At 58.2% G+C, this 12,424-nt stretch overlaps 5 protein-coding genes across 5 annotated transcripts; 2 read left to right on the top strand and 3 right to left on the bottom strand.

The window, feature by feature from the left end:
- Positions 1–292: 292 nt before the first annotated feature.
- On the top strand, positions 293–1,940 carry J7T54_004394 (uncharacterized protein; the record flags this gene model as incomplete). The annotated part of the gene is made up of 2 exons (XM_051504307.1): positions 293–682; positions 1,110–1,940. The coding sequence occupies 2 exons, from the start codon at positions 293–295 to the stop codon at positions 1,938–1,940; spliced, it is 1,221 nt and encodes a 406-aa protein (XP_051364223.1).
- Positions 1,941–2,262: 322 nt separating this feature from the next.
- On the bottom strand, positions 2,263–5,109 carry J7T54_004393 (Urease; the record flags this gene model as incomplete). The annotated part of the gene is made up of 4 exons (XM_051504306.1): positions 2,263–2,583; positions 2,642–3,533; positions 3,597–4,870; positions 5,080–5,109. 4 exons carry the CDS (start codon positions 5,107–5,109, stop codon positions 2,263–2,265), a joined length of 2,517 nt encoding a protein of 838 aa, XP_051364222.1.
- Positions 5,110–5,324: 215 nt separating this feature from the next.
- On the bottom strand, positions 5,325–7,342 carry J7T54_004392 (Chromatin-remodeling complexes subunit-like protein; the record flags this gene model as incomplete). The annotated part of the gene is made up of 2 exons (XM_051504305.1): positions 5,325–6,829; positions 6,895–7,342. The coding sequence occupies 2 exons, from the start codon at positions 7,340–7,342 to the stop codon at positions 5,325–5,327; spliced, it is 1,953 nt and encodes a 650-aa protein (XP_051364221.1).
- A 1,270-nt stretch (positions 7,343–8,612) lies between these two features.
- On the top strand, positions 8,613–11,276 carry J7T54_004391 (Protein-L-isoaspartate O-methyltransferase-like protein; the record flags this gene model as incomplete). Its single annotated transcript, XM_051504304.1, has 4 exons — positions 8,613–8,624; positions 8,673–9,038; positions 9,090–9,404; positions 9,462–11,276. The coding sequence occupies 4 exons, from the start codon at positions 8,613–8,615 to the stop codon at positions 11,274–11,276; spliced, it is 2,508 nt and encodes an 835-aa protein (XP_051364220.1).
- A 429-nt stretch (positions 11,277–11,705) lies between these two features.
- J7T54_004390 (cytochrome b) lies at positions 11,706–12,373 on the bottom strand (the record flags this gene model as incomplete). The annotated part of the gene is made up of 3 exons (XM_051504303.1): positions 11,706–12,073; positions 12,144–12,161; positions 12,229–12,373. 3 exons carry the CDS (start codon positions 12,371–12,373, stop codon positions 11,706–11,708), a joined length of 531 nt encoding a protein of 176 aa, XP_051364219.1.
- Between the last annotated feature and the right edge of the window lie 51 nt (positions 12,374–12,424).

Here is a 12,424-nt window from a genome sequence, read left to right as displayed (position 1 = left end):
CTAGGGCAACTCAGTCCAAAAGCCAGGGCATTCTGTATCCAATACGGCACGCTCTCGCGCCGTCACCCCAAATCCCCGCACCTCAGCGCATCCTCGCTAGCTATCATAACAACTCAACGCGTCCACCTCCAGGGCGTTCCGACACCTAAACACATCACCGCCAGCCTTCAGCATCCGGCTCTAGTAGTGCGCGCGCGCTACTATAAGCTGTATACTTCTTATACTCACTGACACGCCCGCCTCAAAATCCATTCCTCTACACTAGCACGACAGCCTTTACCCGTCTTTCACCATGCCTCGCGTTTCTAAAAAGGCGCAGCAAGCTCAGGCCGAGAAGCTGCAGCAGCAACAGCAGCAGCAGCCTATGCCCGCCAATGTCGCGCCTCAGCCAGTGCCTCAGCAGATGATGCCCAATCCTAACCAGATGGCGCACCAAGGCAACATGCAGCAACAATATCACCATCCTCAGCAACACCAGCAGCTTCCGCAGCACCAGCAGTTCATGCCCATGCAGATGCAGCCTCAGCAGCCCCAACAGCAGCTGCCTCCAATGGGCGTACCAATCCAGCAACAACCTCAGCAACATCAGCAGCAATTCCAGCAGCCACCGCAACAGCAGCCCGTGCAAGCCGGGCGTGCCCAGGTCATTGATGCTGACAACTTCCGCAAAGTGCGCGACTCCGTAAGTAGAGCCAAATTTTTCTTTACCTACCCGTCGTGCTGTGGAATCGTTCTGCCGTGCTATGGCGCGTCACTGTAAGACGCGCTGCGGGCTGGATCAGAACCATAAAGCCCCCGTGTCGCAAACACTCTACTGCAGCCTTTGGCCGTCACGAGTGTGCGAAACATTGTCAAAGCCCCACGGTCTTGATGCTTAAACGCGTATATCACGGTCAGACAAATTCGTTCGTCCTGTCGCGCTGTGGAAGCGCGGTTTGCGTCCTTGTTTATGTTCATCAACAACAGCTGCGCACGCCCCACTAGCTGGGCTGTTGACTTACACGCTTCAGTGGGTCGCCTGCGATCCATCATCGACCTCAGCGCTCACATACATTTTACCACATGCTCGATACAGCACTCATAAATCAGTCGCTAACTAGCCACTTCAGGCCGTCACCCGCATGTCCACGATGATTGAACTTCTCCGCAAGTTCACTGCGGACTACAAGTATCAGACAGATCTGCTCTTGGGCGACAACCCCACCGAGCTTCCCCATCCTGATCTGTTTGCCAACCTTGACTCCGCCGCTGCGCAGCTTCTTGCTGGCGTGAACCCAGTACTCGACTTGGGGGCTCCCGTCGAGGAGAAGAAGGAGCGCAAGAAGCGAAGCCATGACCCCAACGCCCCCAAGCGTCCGCTGACTCCGTACTTTCTATACATGCAGCACGCTCGCTCCATCATCGCCAATGACCTGGGCCCTGACTCGCCCAAGGGCGCCGTTCAGGAGGAGGGTCAGCGTCGCTGGGCTTCCATGTCAGCGCAGGAGAAGGATGGCTGGAACCACGCATATCAGTACAACCTTCGTCTGTACCAGGCCCGCATGGCTTCGTACAAGGCGGGCAACCCTGATGCCAAGGATATGTCTGACGATGACGCTGCTGCCTATGCTGAAGCAAACAACATCCCCATGCCTACCGGTAAGGACGCCGTGGCTCAGGATGCCGGCCAGAATGATCAGGATGCGATCGCTCAGCAGCTTCAGCAGCAAGTCGGCCCCGCCACGGTCATGGTGCCTGACGACACAAAGACGCCCAAGAAGGCCGCCGGCGGCCGAAAGCGCAAGAGCGAGGTGGGCGAGGCGCTCTCGAACATGGGCACACCGGTGCAGGCTGGCGCAGCCAGTCCCGATAAGAAGCGTCGGAGGTCGGGCAAGCAGGCGCCTGCCGAGGCGGTCGAAGAGCCCAAGAAGGGAGGGCGTAAGAAGACTAAGAGTTCCTAGCCGCTCCTCTCTACGTTTGGGTGTTTCTTCGGGAAGCGAAACTTGGGGTCGTGATTGTGATATACCCCCGGGGGTTCTGGGATCTAGGGAAACGTCTTTGCAGTGATACTTGGTGTTTTGGTGTACAGCTGGTTGCTTTGGTTCTCAGGTCAAAGTCGGATGGCGAGGAGGAGGAAAAAGTGCAGTCATTACGCGACGTGGGTAGCGGTGGCTCAGGACCGTGCCGGATGTATGATTCCTTTAGCATGCTACGAGGGATATGACTGGAACCGTACCGTACATTGTATGTGCATGATTCTTTCCCCAGGGACTGACCCGTTCATCAGTAGGCAAAGTACGCTTGTGTCAGGGGCAACGTCTCGGACGGCTCCGCCTCGCAGATCATGCCGTCCGCCTCGACGGTGTAGCTCTCCGGGTCCACCTTCATCTTGGGCATCACATCGTTGAACTTCATGTCCTTCTTGCCGACCGTGCGACAGCCTTTGACGGCCTCCACGCGGCTCTTGAGGCCGTAGCTCTCAATGGCGCCGGAGGTGATGCTCGCCTCGGACACGAAGAGGACGCTCGTCGAGGGCACGAGGGGCGCATACATGGGCCGGGCGATGATGGGCTGAATGGTGGGGATGGAGGCGTTCGGATCGCCCTGTTGCTGTCGTTAGTATGTCCTCGTAAACAGCAATACCTCAGTGGGAAGAACGTACCATTTGCGCACAGGCGATGAGGCCCGACTTGACCACCAAGGTAGGCTTTGTGCCGAACCAGGCCGGATCCCAGACGACAAGGTCCGCCAGCTTGCCCACCTCGATGCTGCCGATGAGATGGCCGAAACCCTGGGCGAGGGCCGGGTTGACGGTGTACTTGCTCACGTAGCGCTTGACCCTGAAGTTGTCCGCGCCGGTGCCGTCGTCCTCCGGGAGGGCGCCGCGCTGGACCTTGTTCTTGTGGGCCGTGTTCCAGGTGCGGAGGATGACCTCGCCGCAGCGGCCCATGGCCTGGGAGTCGGAGGACATCATGCTGATGGCGCCGAGGTCGTGCAGGACGTCCTCGGCGGCGATGGTCTCGGCGCGGATGCGCGACTCGGCAAAGGCCACGTCTTCGGGGATGTTTTTGGAGAGGTGATGGCAGACCATGAGCATGTCGAGGTGCTCGTCGAGGGTGTTGCGCGTGTACGGGCGCGTGGGGTTGGTGGAGGAGGGCAGGACGTTGGGGAGCTCGACGACGGAGATGATGTCCGGGGCGTGGCCGCCGCCGGCGCCCTCGGTGTGGTACGTGTGGATGGTGCGGTCCTTGAAGGCGCCGACGGTGCTCTCCACGAACCCGGACTCGTTCAGGGTGTCGGTGTGGATGAGGCACTGGACGTCCATCTCGTCGCAGACGGACAGGCACGTGTCGATGGCGGCCGGTGTGCTGCCCCAGTCCTCGTGGAGCTTGAGACCGCACGCGCCAGCGGTGACCATCTCGCGCAGCGCCGTCGGAGAGGAGTCGTTGCCCTTGCCCGTGATGCCAATGTTCAGGGGCAAGGTGTCGCAGGCTTGGAGCATGAGCTTCGTGTAGTTCTTTCCTGGGGTACAGGTGGTGGCCGATGTACCAGCGCTACACTCCGCGTTAGTGGTAAGACATATATATTCAGTGGGAAGAGTGTATGTAAGTAAGTACCTTGGACCAACACCGCCACCAAGCATGGTGGTGACACCCGAGGCCAGGGACTCCTGAGCTTGCTGCGGGCAGATGAAGTGAATGTGCGTGTCAATGCCACCAGCGGTGATGATCTTGCCCTCGCCAGCAATGACATCTGTCCCCGAGCCCACGACCATGTTGGTGGTCACGCCGTCCATGACATCCGGGTTGCCAGCCTTGCCAATGCCCACAATCAAGCCGTCCTTGACGCCAATGTCGGCCTTGTAGATGCCCGACCAGTCCACGATCAGCGCGTTGACGACCACTAGGTCCAGTGTCTCCGCGTCCGGACGACCGGTGGCCTGGCCCATGCCCTCGCGCAGGGTCTTGCCGCCACCAAACTTGCACTCGTCGCCGTAGACTGTCAGATCCTTCTCCACCTTGACCCAGAGATCAGTCAGCCCCAGGCGGACAATGTCCCCAGTCGTAGGGCCGAACATGGTATTGTAGGCCGTGCGCTCCATGGTGAAAGCCTCGACCAGCGCCGCATCCGCGGCCGGGTCAGGTTTGTGCGCAAAGCCGGCCGCTTGCAGATTCTTCACAATGTCGTCCACCCTCCAGAGCTCCATGCCCCCCGTCGCGAGGCTGTTGCCGCCCTTGATGACCTTGTGCCCGCCAATCTCGACGAGCGTAATGGTCTTGGTGTCGCCTGGCTCGAAACGAACGGACGTGCCAGCTGGGATGTCCAGCCTGCAACCATATGATTTGGCCCGATCAAACTCGAGCTGCGGATTGGTCTCGGTGAAGTGATAGTGCGATCCGACCTGGATGGGTCGGTCTCCTCTGCTCGTGACCCTCAACCTGACCCGCCTCCGCCCCTCATTCAGTGTGATGCGATCCTTGACTGCGACGACCGCACCGGGGGCCTTGAGCGCCGCATAGTCATCCTTGACAATGGGTGGGAAGATACCGGGGTCAGGGACGGGCAGGAAACTGCCATAGAGCGCCCTCCTCAGGTCACCATCGTCGGTGGCGATGGGGTCGTGCACAGTGACCAGATACGTGCCCGTTGGAAATGTCCCTTCGACCTGTATCTCATGCAGGGTGGTGCACACAGAGGGCAGGACGTGTCTACGTCCAAGCATGGTGGCGCCGAGGCCCATGAGCTCCGAGACGTTGTGCTTGCCATCGCGTATAAGCTCCTGGAGCACCGAGGCGATGAGAGCCACAGACTCGGTATGGTTGAGGCGTAGACCGCGGGCGAGACGGCGCTGGGCGATGAACCCCAGATGAGAGGTGGTGAGCTTGTCGAGCTGCCTTGGTCAGTTGAGGTGAAGCTGGATCATGTGGGGAAGAGGGAGTTTGCCTCGCGTGGAATGAGATGCATCTTGGCGCTGTGTGAGCGAGCTTCAGATAGCTGCTCTCAAACTTATGTGATGTGAGTATGAATCTTGATGCACACTGAGCATGGAGAAGCGACGACGGTGGTGGTGAGAGTCCAGAGTCGTTCGACGCTGCCTACTGATAACGACGGGAAGCTCAAGCCCCGCATGGCGGAGAAGCGATCGCAGCCATTGCCCAATTGTATCCAGTCACTGGCCCAAAAAGGGGATTGAGACTATAAGCAAACGCTCAGTCATTGCACAAGGACCAGAAGCAGCAATGCGCTGGCGGTAAAAGTGGTATCATTCGGTGCCATGCCAGTCAGTCGCTCATCCAACAATTCCCCTCCCGGAACACCCATCCTGAAAACTAACTAATTAGACTCTACTCATCCTCCACTTCTTCGTCCCACTGTTGCTTCTCCTTCTTGAGGTACTCTCCCATCTCCGCTGGCTTGAATACGGAGCTGTCTGGATCCGACAGGCGCGGCACCTTGGCCAACGTCTCGTCGTCAAAGATACCTCCAATCGTTCGAATCCACTTCTTGCGACGCTCCATCAGCGTCTTGGTCAAGTCACCAATGCCGGGTCGCGCCGTGCCCTGCGCGCCGCTACCCACAAAGTGACTGCCCCCGCCCGCGCCGCCCGGCCGCTTCGCCTTCTTGCTCTTGCCCATGGTGCGCGTGCGCTTGGTGTATGCCGCTTGCACCTGGGTGTCGAGATCCTCCAGGATCGTGTTGTACTCCTGGTGCGCCATGCGCTCGCGGATGATCTCGGTGAGCTTGGACTTGCGCGCTCCGTTGATGAGCATCTGCTCACGGAGACGTTCTTGCAGCGTGCGGATGCGCCCAGCGACCTCGTCGTCGAATGCGCCGTCGTAGTCTGGCTCCACTCCGTCCGGGGGCAGGAAACCAATGTGCCGCAACTCCTGCTTCAGCCGCTCGTCCACCTGGTTGTAGTCAAGCTTGGGGTATGTTGCCTTCTTCCATGCTTCACTGGTCGAATCATCCATAAAGGTCGCTGGAGGAATCGGGTCCTTGGCCTTCTCGCCATTCGGCCCATTGGCGCCGTTCTCTGTTGATTCCTCGCCGTTCGGATCGCCATTCATCACAATATCCCCGTTCGTCGCGCCATTAGTCGCAGGCTTCTCCTCGGCAGGTGCGCGGTTCTCAGGCCGCAGAGCTTGCAGTAACCTCGCAGCGACCGGCCCAATCGACAGCCCGTCTGTTTCGGCAACAGTGTCGTTCATGTTTTCTATGGTGCCTCGAGGCATGTTTGCTGGCAGTCGGTCCATCTGGTCGGGCGAGTCCATTGACATGCCCCCGTCTTCCTCGGCCCAGATCTCAGTGTAGTGGCGCTTCCCTTGCCTTGGCATCAGGAAGGGCGTGACTCGATCTCCTCGCTCGCGCAAAAATCCCAGGTCCTCCTCAGAAAACGGCCGGAAGTAGGGCTCCACGTATGACGAAAAGGTCGAAAAGTTGATCTGCGACGTAGGCTTGGCGACACTGTAGTCGTTATCTGGAGGGTCGCCAGCGATAAGGTCGGCTAGATCGCTCGCGGGATACCCAGCGACCGAGTAAATCTCCTTCTTTTCCTCTTCTGTCATTTCTGGTTTGATCTCGCGAATCTCATATATGGTTGGGTCAGGGAACGTTGAAGGATCTTCGCCAAAGGTCTGGTGCGCAGGCATCTCTCGCCGAGGCGGCGCGCCTTCGTCCTCTGAACTTGACTCTCCTTCGTCCTCCTTCTTTTCGGTCTTCTCCTCTTCCTCGTCTTTTTTCTCCTTCGTGTCCACGTCCATCGCCGAGGGCGATCGCCCTGCGACCGGGGACAGCGAGGAGCTTGGTTCTCGTGAATGTTTTCTCTTGGTGTCACGGTTGGAAGGTCGGCCTGTTCATGACTGTTAGGGTCTGCCTAGTTTCGAAGACCAAAAGAGGATTATAGAGTCAACGTACCATCTTTGCCAGTGCCCCCAACCTCGGGAGGCACTAGTGATTCAGAGGTCTTCTTCTTCTTGTGCTTGGGCCGTTTGCCTTCGTCCTCTGGCACATAGTCATCCGGTCGTTTCTTGCGCTCATCAGCCAGAAAGCGCATGCCCCGATCGTAAAAATTGGTGCGCTTCTCAATGACCGAGGATAGGTCCTTGAGCTTGGCGAGGAGCGCATCGATGCCACGCGAGTCCGGTACCGCAGCATTGGACGACACAGAGTCAACCAGATCCTCATAAGCAAGGTTGCTCTCTAGTAGAACGACGCGAGTGTTTAGGTAGTCGGGGTCGTACGCCTTCTGTTCGGGTAGACTACCTGTCGGTGGCTGTGGTGGCTGCGGTGTCGAAGTGCGACTCGGCTTTGGCAGCGCCGAGCCGCTCTTCTTGCTGGTGCCTTTTTGTGAGCCCGGAGGCATTGCGATGGACGGTCTAGAAAGCCTCGAGTCTTGGGTGATTTTAGTCTGTCGTTTATGTGTTTCGTTCTGGAGTGCAAGAGCGCTGTCGCGTCGCACCATCGAGCTTACCCAATGAAGTCGCGATCAATTGTCCCGCCGATGACGCCGCTTGCTGAGACAGGGGCGCATCAACGAAAGTCCGCGCCGGCACTTTCCACGAGTTCACTGGTTTCATGGAAACATAAACAAATGAATGTATTCACTCGAGTTTCAACGCACACATGGTTAGCACCCAGAAAGTCGAGGGATGACAAGTCATGCTACTGCAGACGAAGCCTCAACAGTGGCAATTGAGCTGGTATTACTTGGTGTGTGAATATACCAGTACGGGAACTCACTCCTCGTCGATCAACCCATCCACAGCTCGCTCACAGGCGCTGGCGACCAGACCCCACGTCGAGGTACAGATCAACAATGGGCGACAGCCCGACCCTGTCCATCGTTCGCTAGGCCAGCCCTCCCCTCCATTGCGAAGCTCGACTCGCTCGAGTATGTTTGCCTCGTCCCAATCCCGGGCTGCCAGACGATGCATGTGGTGGATGAAACCTGTCCTATTCGCCAGTCTTGGTGATGGTGGGGCCCTGCGCTAATGGGCATCTGGACGACATCAAGCTTCTCCCAAGATCCTCGTTGAGACCCTGCATACATGGCTGTTCCAATGCGAGGCTCTGGATTCCCACACTTGACAGTCTAATTCCACTGTACTGCCCCTCTCCGATCCCTCACGTATCCCGTCCTGAGTGCAGCGCGAGACCCTTGGCTGATTGGCCTCCTTGGATCCCCTGAGCGCTCGTAGAGGTTCGGCAACGAGTCGCGCAACCACGCACGAGAACCGTTCTCCAGCATGTGGCCGAGCCATTGGCCTACGCAGGGCCAGGACGCGGGGTCTTTTGCCTTGATACTTTTCGATAGATGTCAATAGTGGGGTTTCGGCTCCAGAGACGATGAAGCTATGGACAGCGCTGCGTTCTCTTGACGCGCCCTCACGTATGTACCTGGCATCTGTACATGTGCACGGCGGCCAATCCACCATGGCTGCTCTCTGAAAGGGAGCTCGAGTGGACAGATCGAAGGCTGAGCGGGATATATTGGGCTCGTTCTCCCGCCGCCTTCCCTGGCCCTCCTCCTTTCTAGTTCCTACTATCCTCAACTCACGCGAGCGTCTTCAACACGTCTCTTGAGTTACTCCCACATCTCTAATCTCATTGCCCACGTACAATGAGAGAGTACCATGGCTTCTCTTGTGAGCGTACCAGTCCCATGTCGTTGACGCCCAGCCTAACCAAGACAGGGTGGTAACCTATTGCCCTTCGGCACCCATGTCAACCCTATCTACGCTGGTATAGCCGTTGCCGTCATCGGCAGTGTCTGCGCTTCTAGACTCATCTCCAAACCTGCCAAAGACGAGCGGGCTCCTGGACTTCTCAAGTCCTTCTTCCTCTTCTTCTACTCCTCGTTCCTCAAGCCCCACCAGGGCGATACCAAGGGCACGCAGCAAGATGCCCTTGAGAGCTTCTACAAGTCACAGGCTGGAGCCTACGACGCCACTCGCAAGGTCCTCCTCCGAGGGCGCGAGGACATGCTAGCGCTCGTCTCGGCTCAGCTGAAGGCAAAGGTTGATGCCACCAGCGGCGGCCAGAAACGCATCTGGGTCGATGTAAGCGCTCGACTGCTGGACGAACAAGCGCGGCAATGCTAACGAGCGTAGATCGGTGGCGGCACCGGTTGGAACATTGAGGCCATGTCCCAATTCGTCAATGTGTCCGAGTTCTTCTCCAGCGTGTACCTCGTCGACTTCTCCCCTTCGCTATGCGAGGTTGCTCGCAAGCGCTTCGAGCGCCTTGGATGGGACAACGTGACAGTTGTCTGCCAGGATGCCCGCAAGTTCCGCCTCGAGGACTATGAGTCGGGCAATGCCCTGGTCCGTAGCCCCATGCGCTCGCCTGCGCTCAGCTACTTCCAGAAGCGCCCGGAGCATGGCGGTGCCGACTTGGTCACCATGTCCTACAGCTTGTCCATGATTGTGAGTGTCCCCTCCTTTTCGCGCGCTGGCTGCAATGGCTCCGCTAACTCGCGGCAGCCTGACTACTACTCAGTCGTCGATTCCGTAGGCTCGCTGCTGTCACCCCAGGGAATCATGGGCGTCGTCGACTTTTATGTTCAGAACCAAGTCGACTTCTCGTTCCGCAACTACACGGGCGGTCTCATTGACCGCCATACCAACTTCTTCACCCGCAGCTTCTGGCGATCCTGGTTCGACCTCGACCGTGTTGGTTTGGAGCCTAGCCGCCGCGACTACCTTGAGTATAAGTATGGCACCGTCCTCAACCTGAACGCTCGTAACAAGGCCCTCGGCTCGATTCCGTACTACATTTGGGTCGGATGCCACAAGAAGCCCTTCTCGCCATCGAGTCTGCCTCACGAGATTATTGAGCGCATCGACGCCCTGGCCACCGAGTCTCCCTATCTCTTCCCCAAGAACCAAGGTGACGCTCTCACCCGCGCTATTGAGCGCTCCGCTCCTGAGATCCGATCAAAGGCTTTCCTCACCGCGGTCTCCAATCTCTCAGCCAATCTGCCCTTGCCCTCGTTCTTCTACCAGAACCACCACTGGCGCATCTACTACGATGATCAACTCCAGAAGCACAAGCAGTTCAACGATGAGTACATCTACGCATTTACCTGGGAGGACACACGCGTCGACGAGCGTATCCTCAAGTTGGGGCCTGATGACAAGGTCATCGCCATCACTTCGGCTGGTGACAACATCCTGTCTTATCTCACACAGAGTCCTGCGCGCGTTCACGCCGTCGACCTGAACCCCACCCAGAACCACCTTCTCGAGCTCAAAGCGGCCGCCTACACCTCGCTCCCGTATGAGGACTTTTGGATGATCTTTGGCGATGGCAAACACCCCAGCTTCCGCGATCTGCTCATCACCAAGCTGTCCCCGCACCTGTCGAGCCGTGCCTTCCAGTACTGGCTCAAGAACGTCCACGTCTTCCAAAACTCGTCGAGCTACGGTCTGTACGACACGGGCGGCTCACGCCACGCCATCCGTGTCTTCCGCTGGGTTGCCCGCGTTTTCGGTCTGCGCGCTGTTGTCAACAAGATGCTCGAGGCCCCGACCCTGAACGAGCAGCGTGAGATCTGGCGCAACAAGATCCGCCCCGCCCTCCTCTCCAAGCTTGTTTGCAACCTTGTTGTCGCGCAGGAATCCTTCCTCTGGGCAGCTCTCGGCGTCCCCAAGAACCAGCTGGCCATGATTGAGCACGACCACGCCAACTCTGCGGGCGTCAAGTCCGGGCAGGCCAAGAACACTCGCTCCCACGCCATCTGGCATTACATGGTCAACACCCTCGATCCCATGGCCGAGCAGACGCACGTCGCTGGAGACAACCCGTATTACTATGTCTGCCTCGCCGGCAAGTTCTCCCGCAAGTGCCACCCGGACTACCTCAGCCCGCGCAACCACGCCAAACTCTCACGCCCCGGTGCCCTTGACAGCCTGCGCATCCACACCGACGAGTTTGACGAGGTCATCTCGCGCATCATGCCTGGCGAGCTCACCGTCGCCGTCGTCATGGACAGCATGGACTGGTTCGACACGGGCTCCCACGCCGCCGCCGCCCAGGTCACCAAGCTCAACCGCGCACTGGCCACGGGTGGCCGTGTCATGCTGCGCTCCTCGGCCCTGAACCCGTGGTACATCAAGGTCTTCGAGGCGCACGGCTTCACCGCCAAGAGGCATGGGGCGCGCGAGAATGGTGCCTGCATTGACAGGGTCAACATGTACGCTTCGTGCTGGATCTGCACCAAGACGGAGAATCTGCCCCCGCCGACCCCTGAGATGGAGCGCATGAGCAACTCGGACATGCCTCCTTTATCGATTTAAGTCAATCACGCAGCGAAGATGGAGAAACAGGGTGCCGTCCAACACTGTGCCTACGAATTGCCTTGAGTCGAAGCTGGGAAGAAATGAAATGGCATGTCCATGGGAAATGTTACAAAATGTTATATACAACATATACGAGGACGACAACGCAGATATGACAACTGAAGATACCAATGCCATTCGTTTTGCAACCGCTCTACCATCACGTGGCATCAGTTCATGCATGCAGTGCATTCATTCCCTTGCTGTGAACGCCATCCTTCCTGCGAAAGGAAGCAACTGTAGATCTAGCGCACATTCAAAAGCTCATTGGTATTGTGGTTTGCCATCGGAACAACAAAGGGAATCTATACACATGCAGTGACCCACAAGCACTTTATCATTTCCCATACAGCGCCATGTCCCCCATCTCCCGTTCTCCTTGGATTTTCATTCCGTCCCCGCCTTGGCCGTCCAAATCCTCTTCACGCCCTCGGTGATGCCGACGTCGTTCGTCTCAAACTCGTACAGACCAACACCGACTGTAAGGGTGGCCAGATTGAGCAGCCACATGGCTCCCTTGCGCAGCTTGGGCCAGCCCTTTTGCGGGATGTAGTCAATGACGACCTGCTGGAAGCCCATGTGCGAGTGGATGAGCAGGGTGCCGCAGAAGATGGCGTCGAGCGTGGGGTTGAGGGAACCCGCGGCGAAGGGGGCGATGGTGAGGGGCACGAGGCCCGCGGCGATCAGGCGCTCAAATGCCCAGTGGTAGGAGCCGTGCGCGGCGCTGGGAGTAGGGACAGGGGCGGGATCGTTGACTGTGGCTAATTAGCATTCGCCCGTTGGATAGATAGCCCACGGTTGCGCAGGTTCTGGTGAAGCTCGTACCTCCCCCTTGAATGACCTCTGCGAGAGAAAATGTCAGCAAACTAGCTCCATTGAGATATATATCTGATCGGATTAGACTACGTACGAGGTCCAGCGGGCAGGATGGCGCTCTTCCTGCTCGAGGTCTGGAAAGCAGCGGCCCTTACGGCACCAGGGCGAGCAAACGCCGCAGAGCGCGACGCGAGCGCTGTCTGCCTGAGCAGTGTGGTCGGACGCATGAGGGAAGCCATTGTGGTTGTAATGTGTGATTCCGTCCCGTCGTCTTCGTCGCTCGTCCCGGT

The sequence above is a fragment of the Emericellopsis cladophorae genome (genome assembly GCF_022114955.1).
Source record: "Emericellopsis cladophorae strain MUM 19.33 chromosome Unknown NODE_8_length_656085_cov_119_647849, whole genome shotgun sequence".
NCBI lineage: Eukaryota > Fungi > Ascomycota > Sordariomycetes > Hypocreales > Bionectriaceae > Emericellopsis > Emericellopsis cladophorae.
The sequence above is the reverse complement of the archived record's forward strand: the minus strand, read 5'-3'. Positions and strand labels throughout refer to the sequence as shown.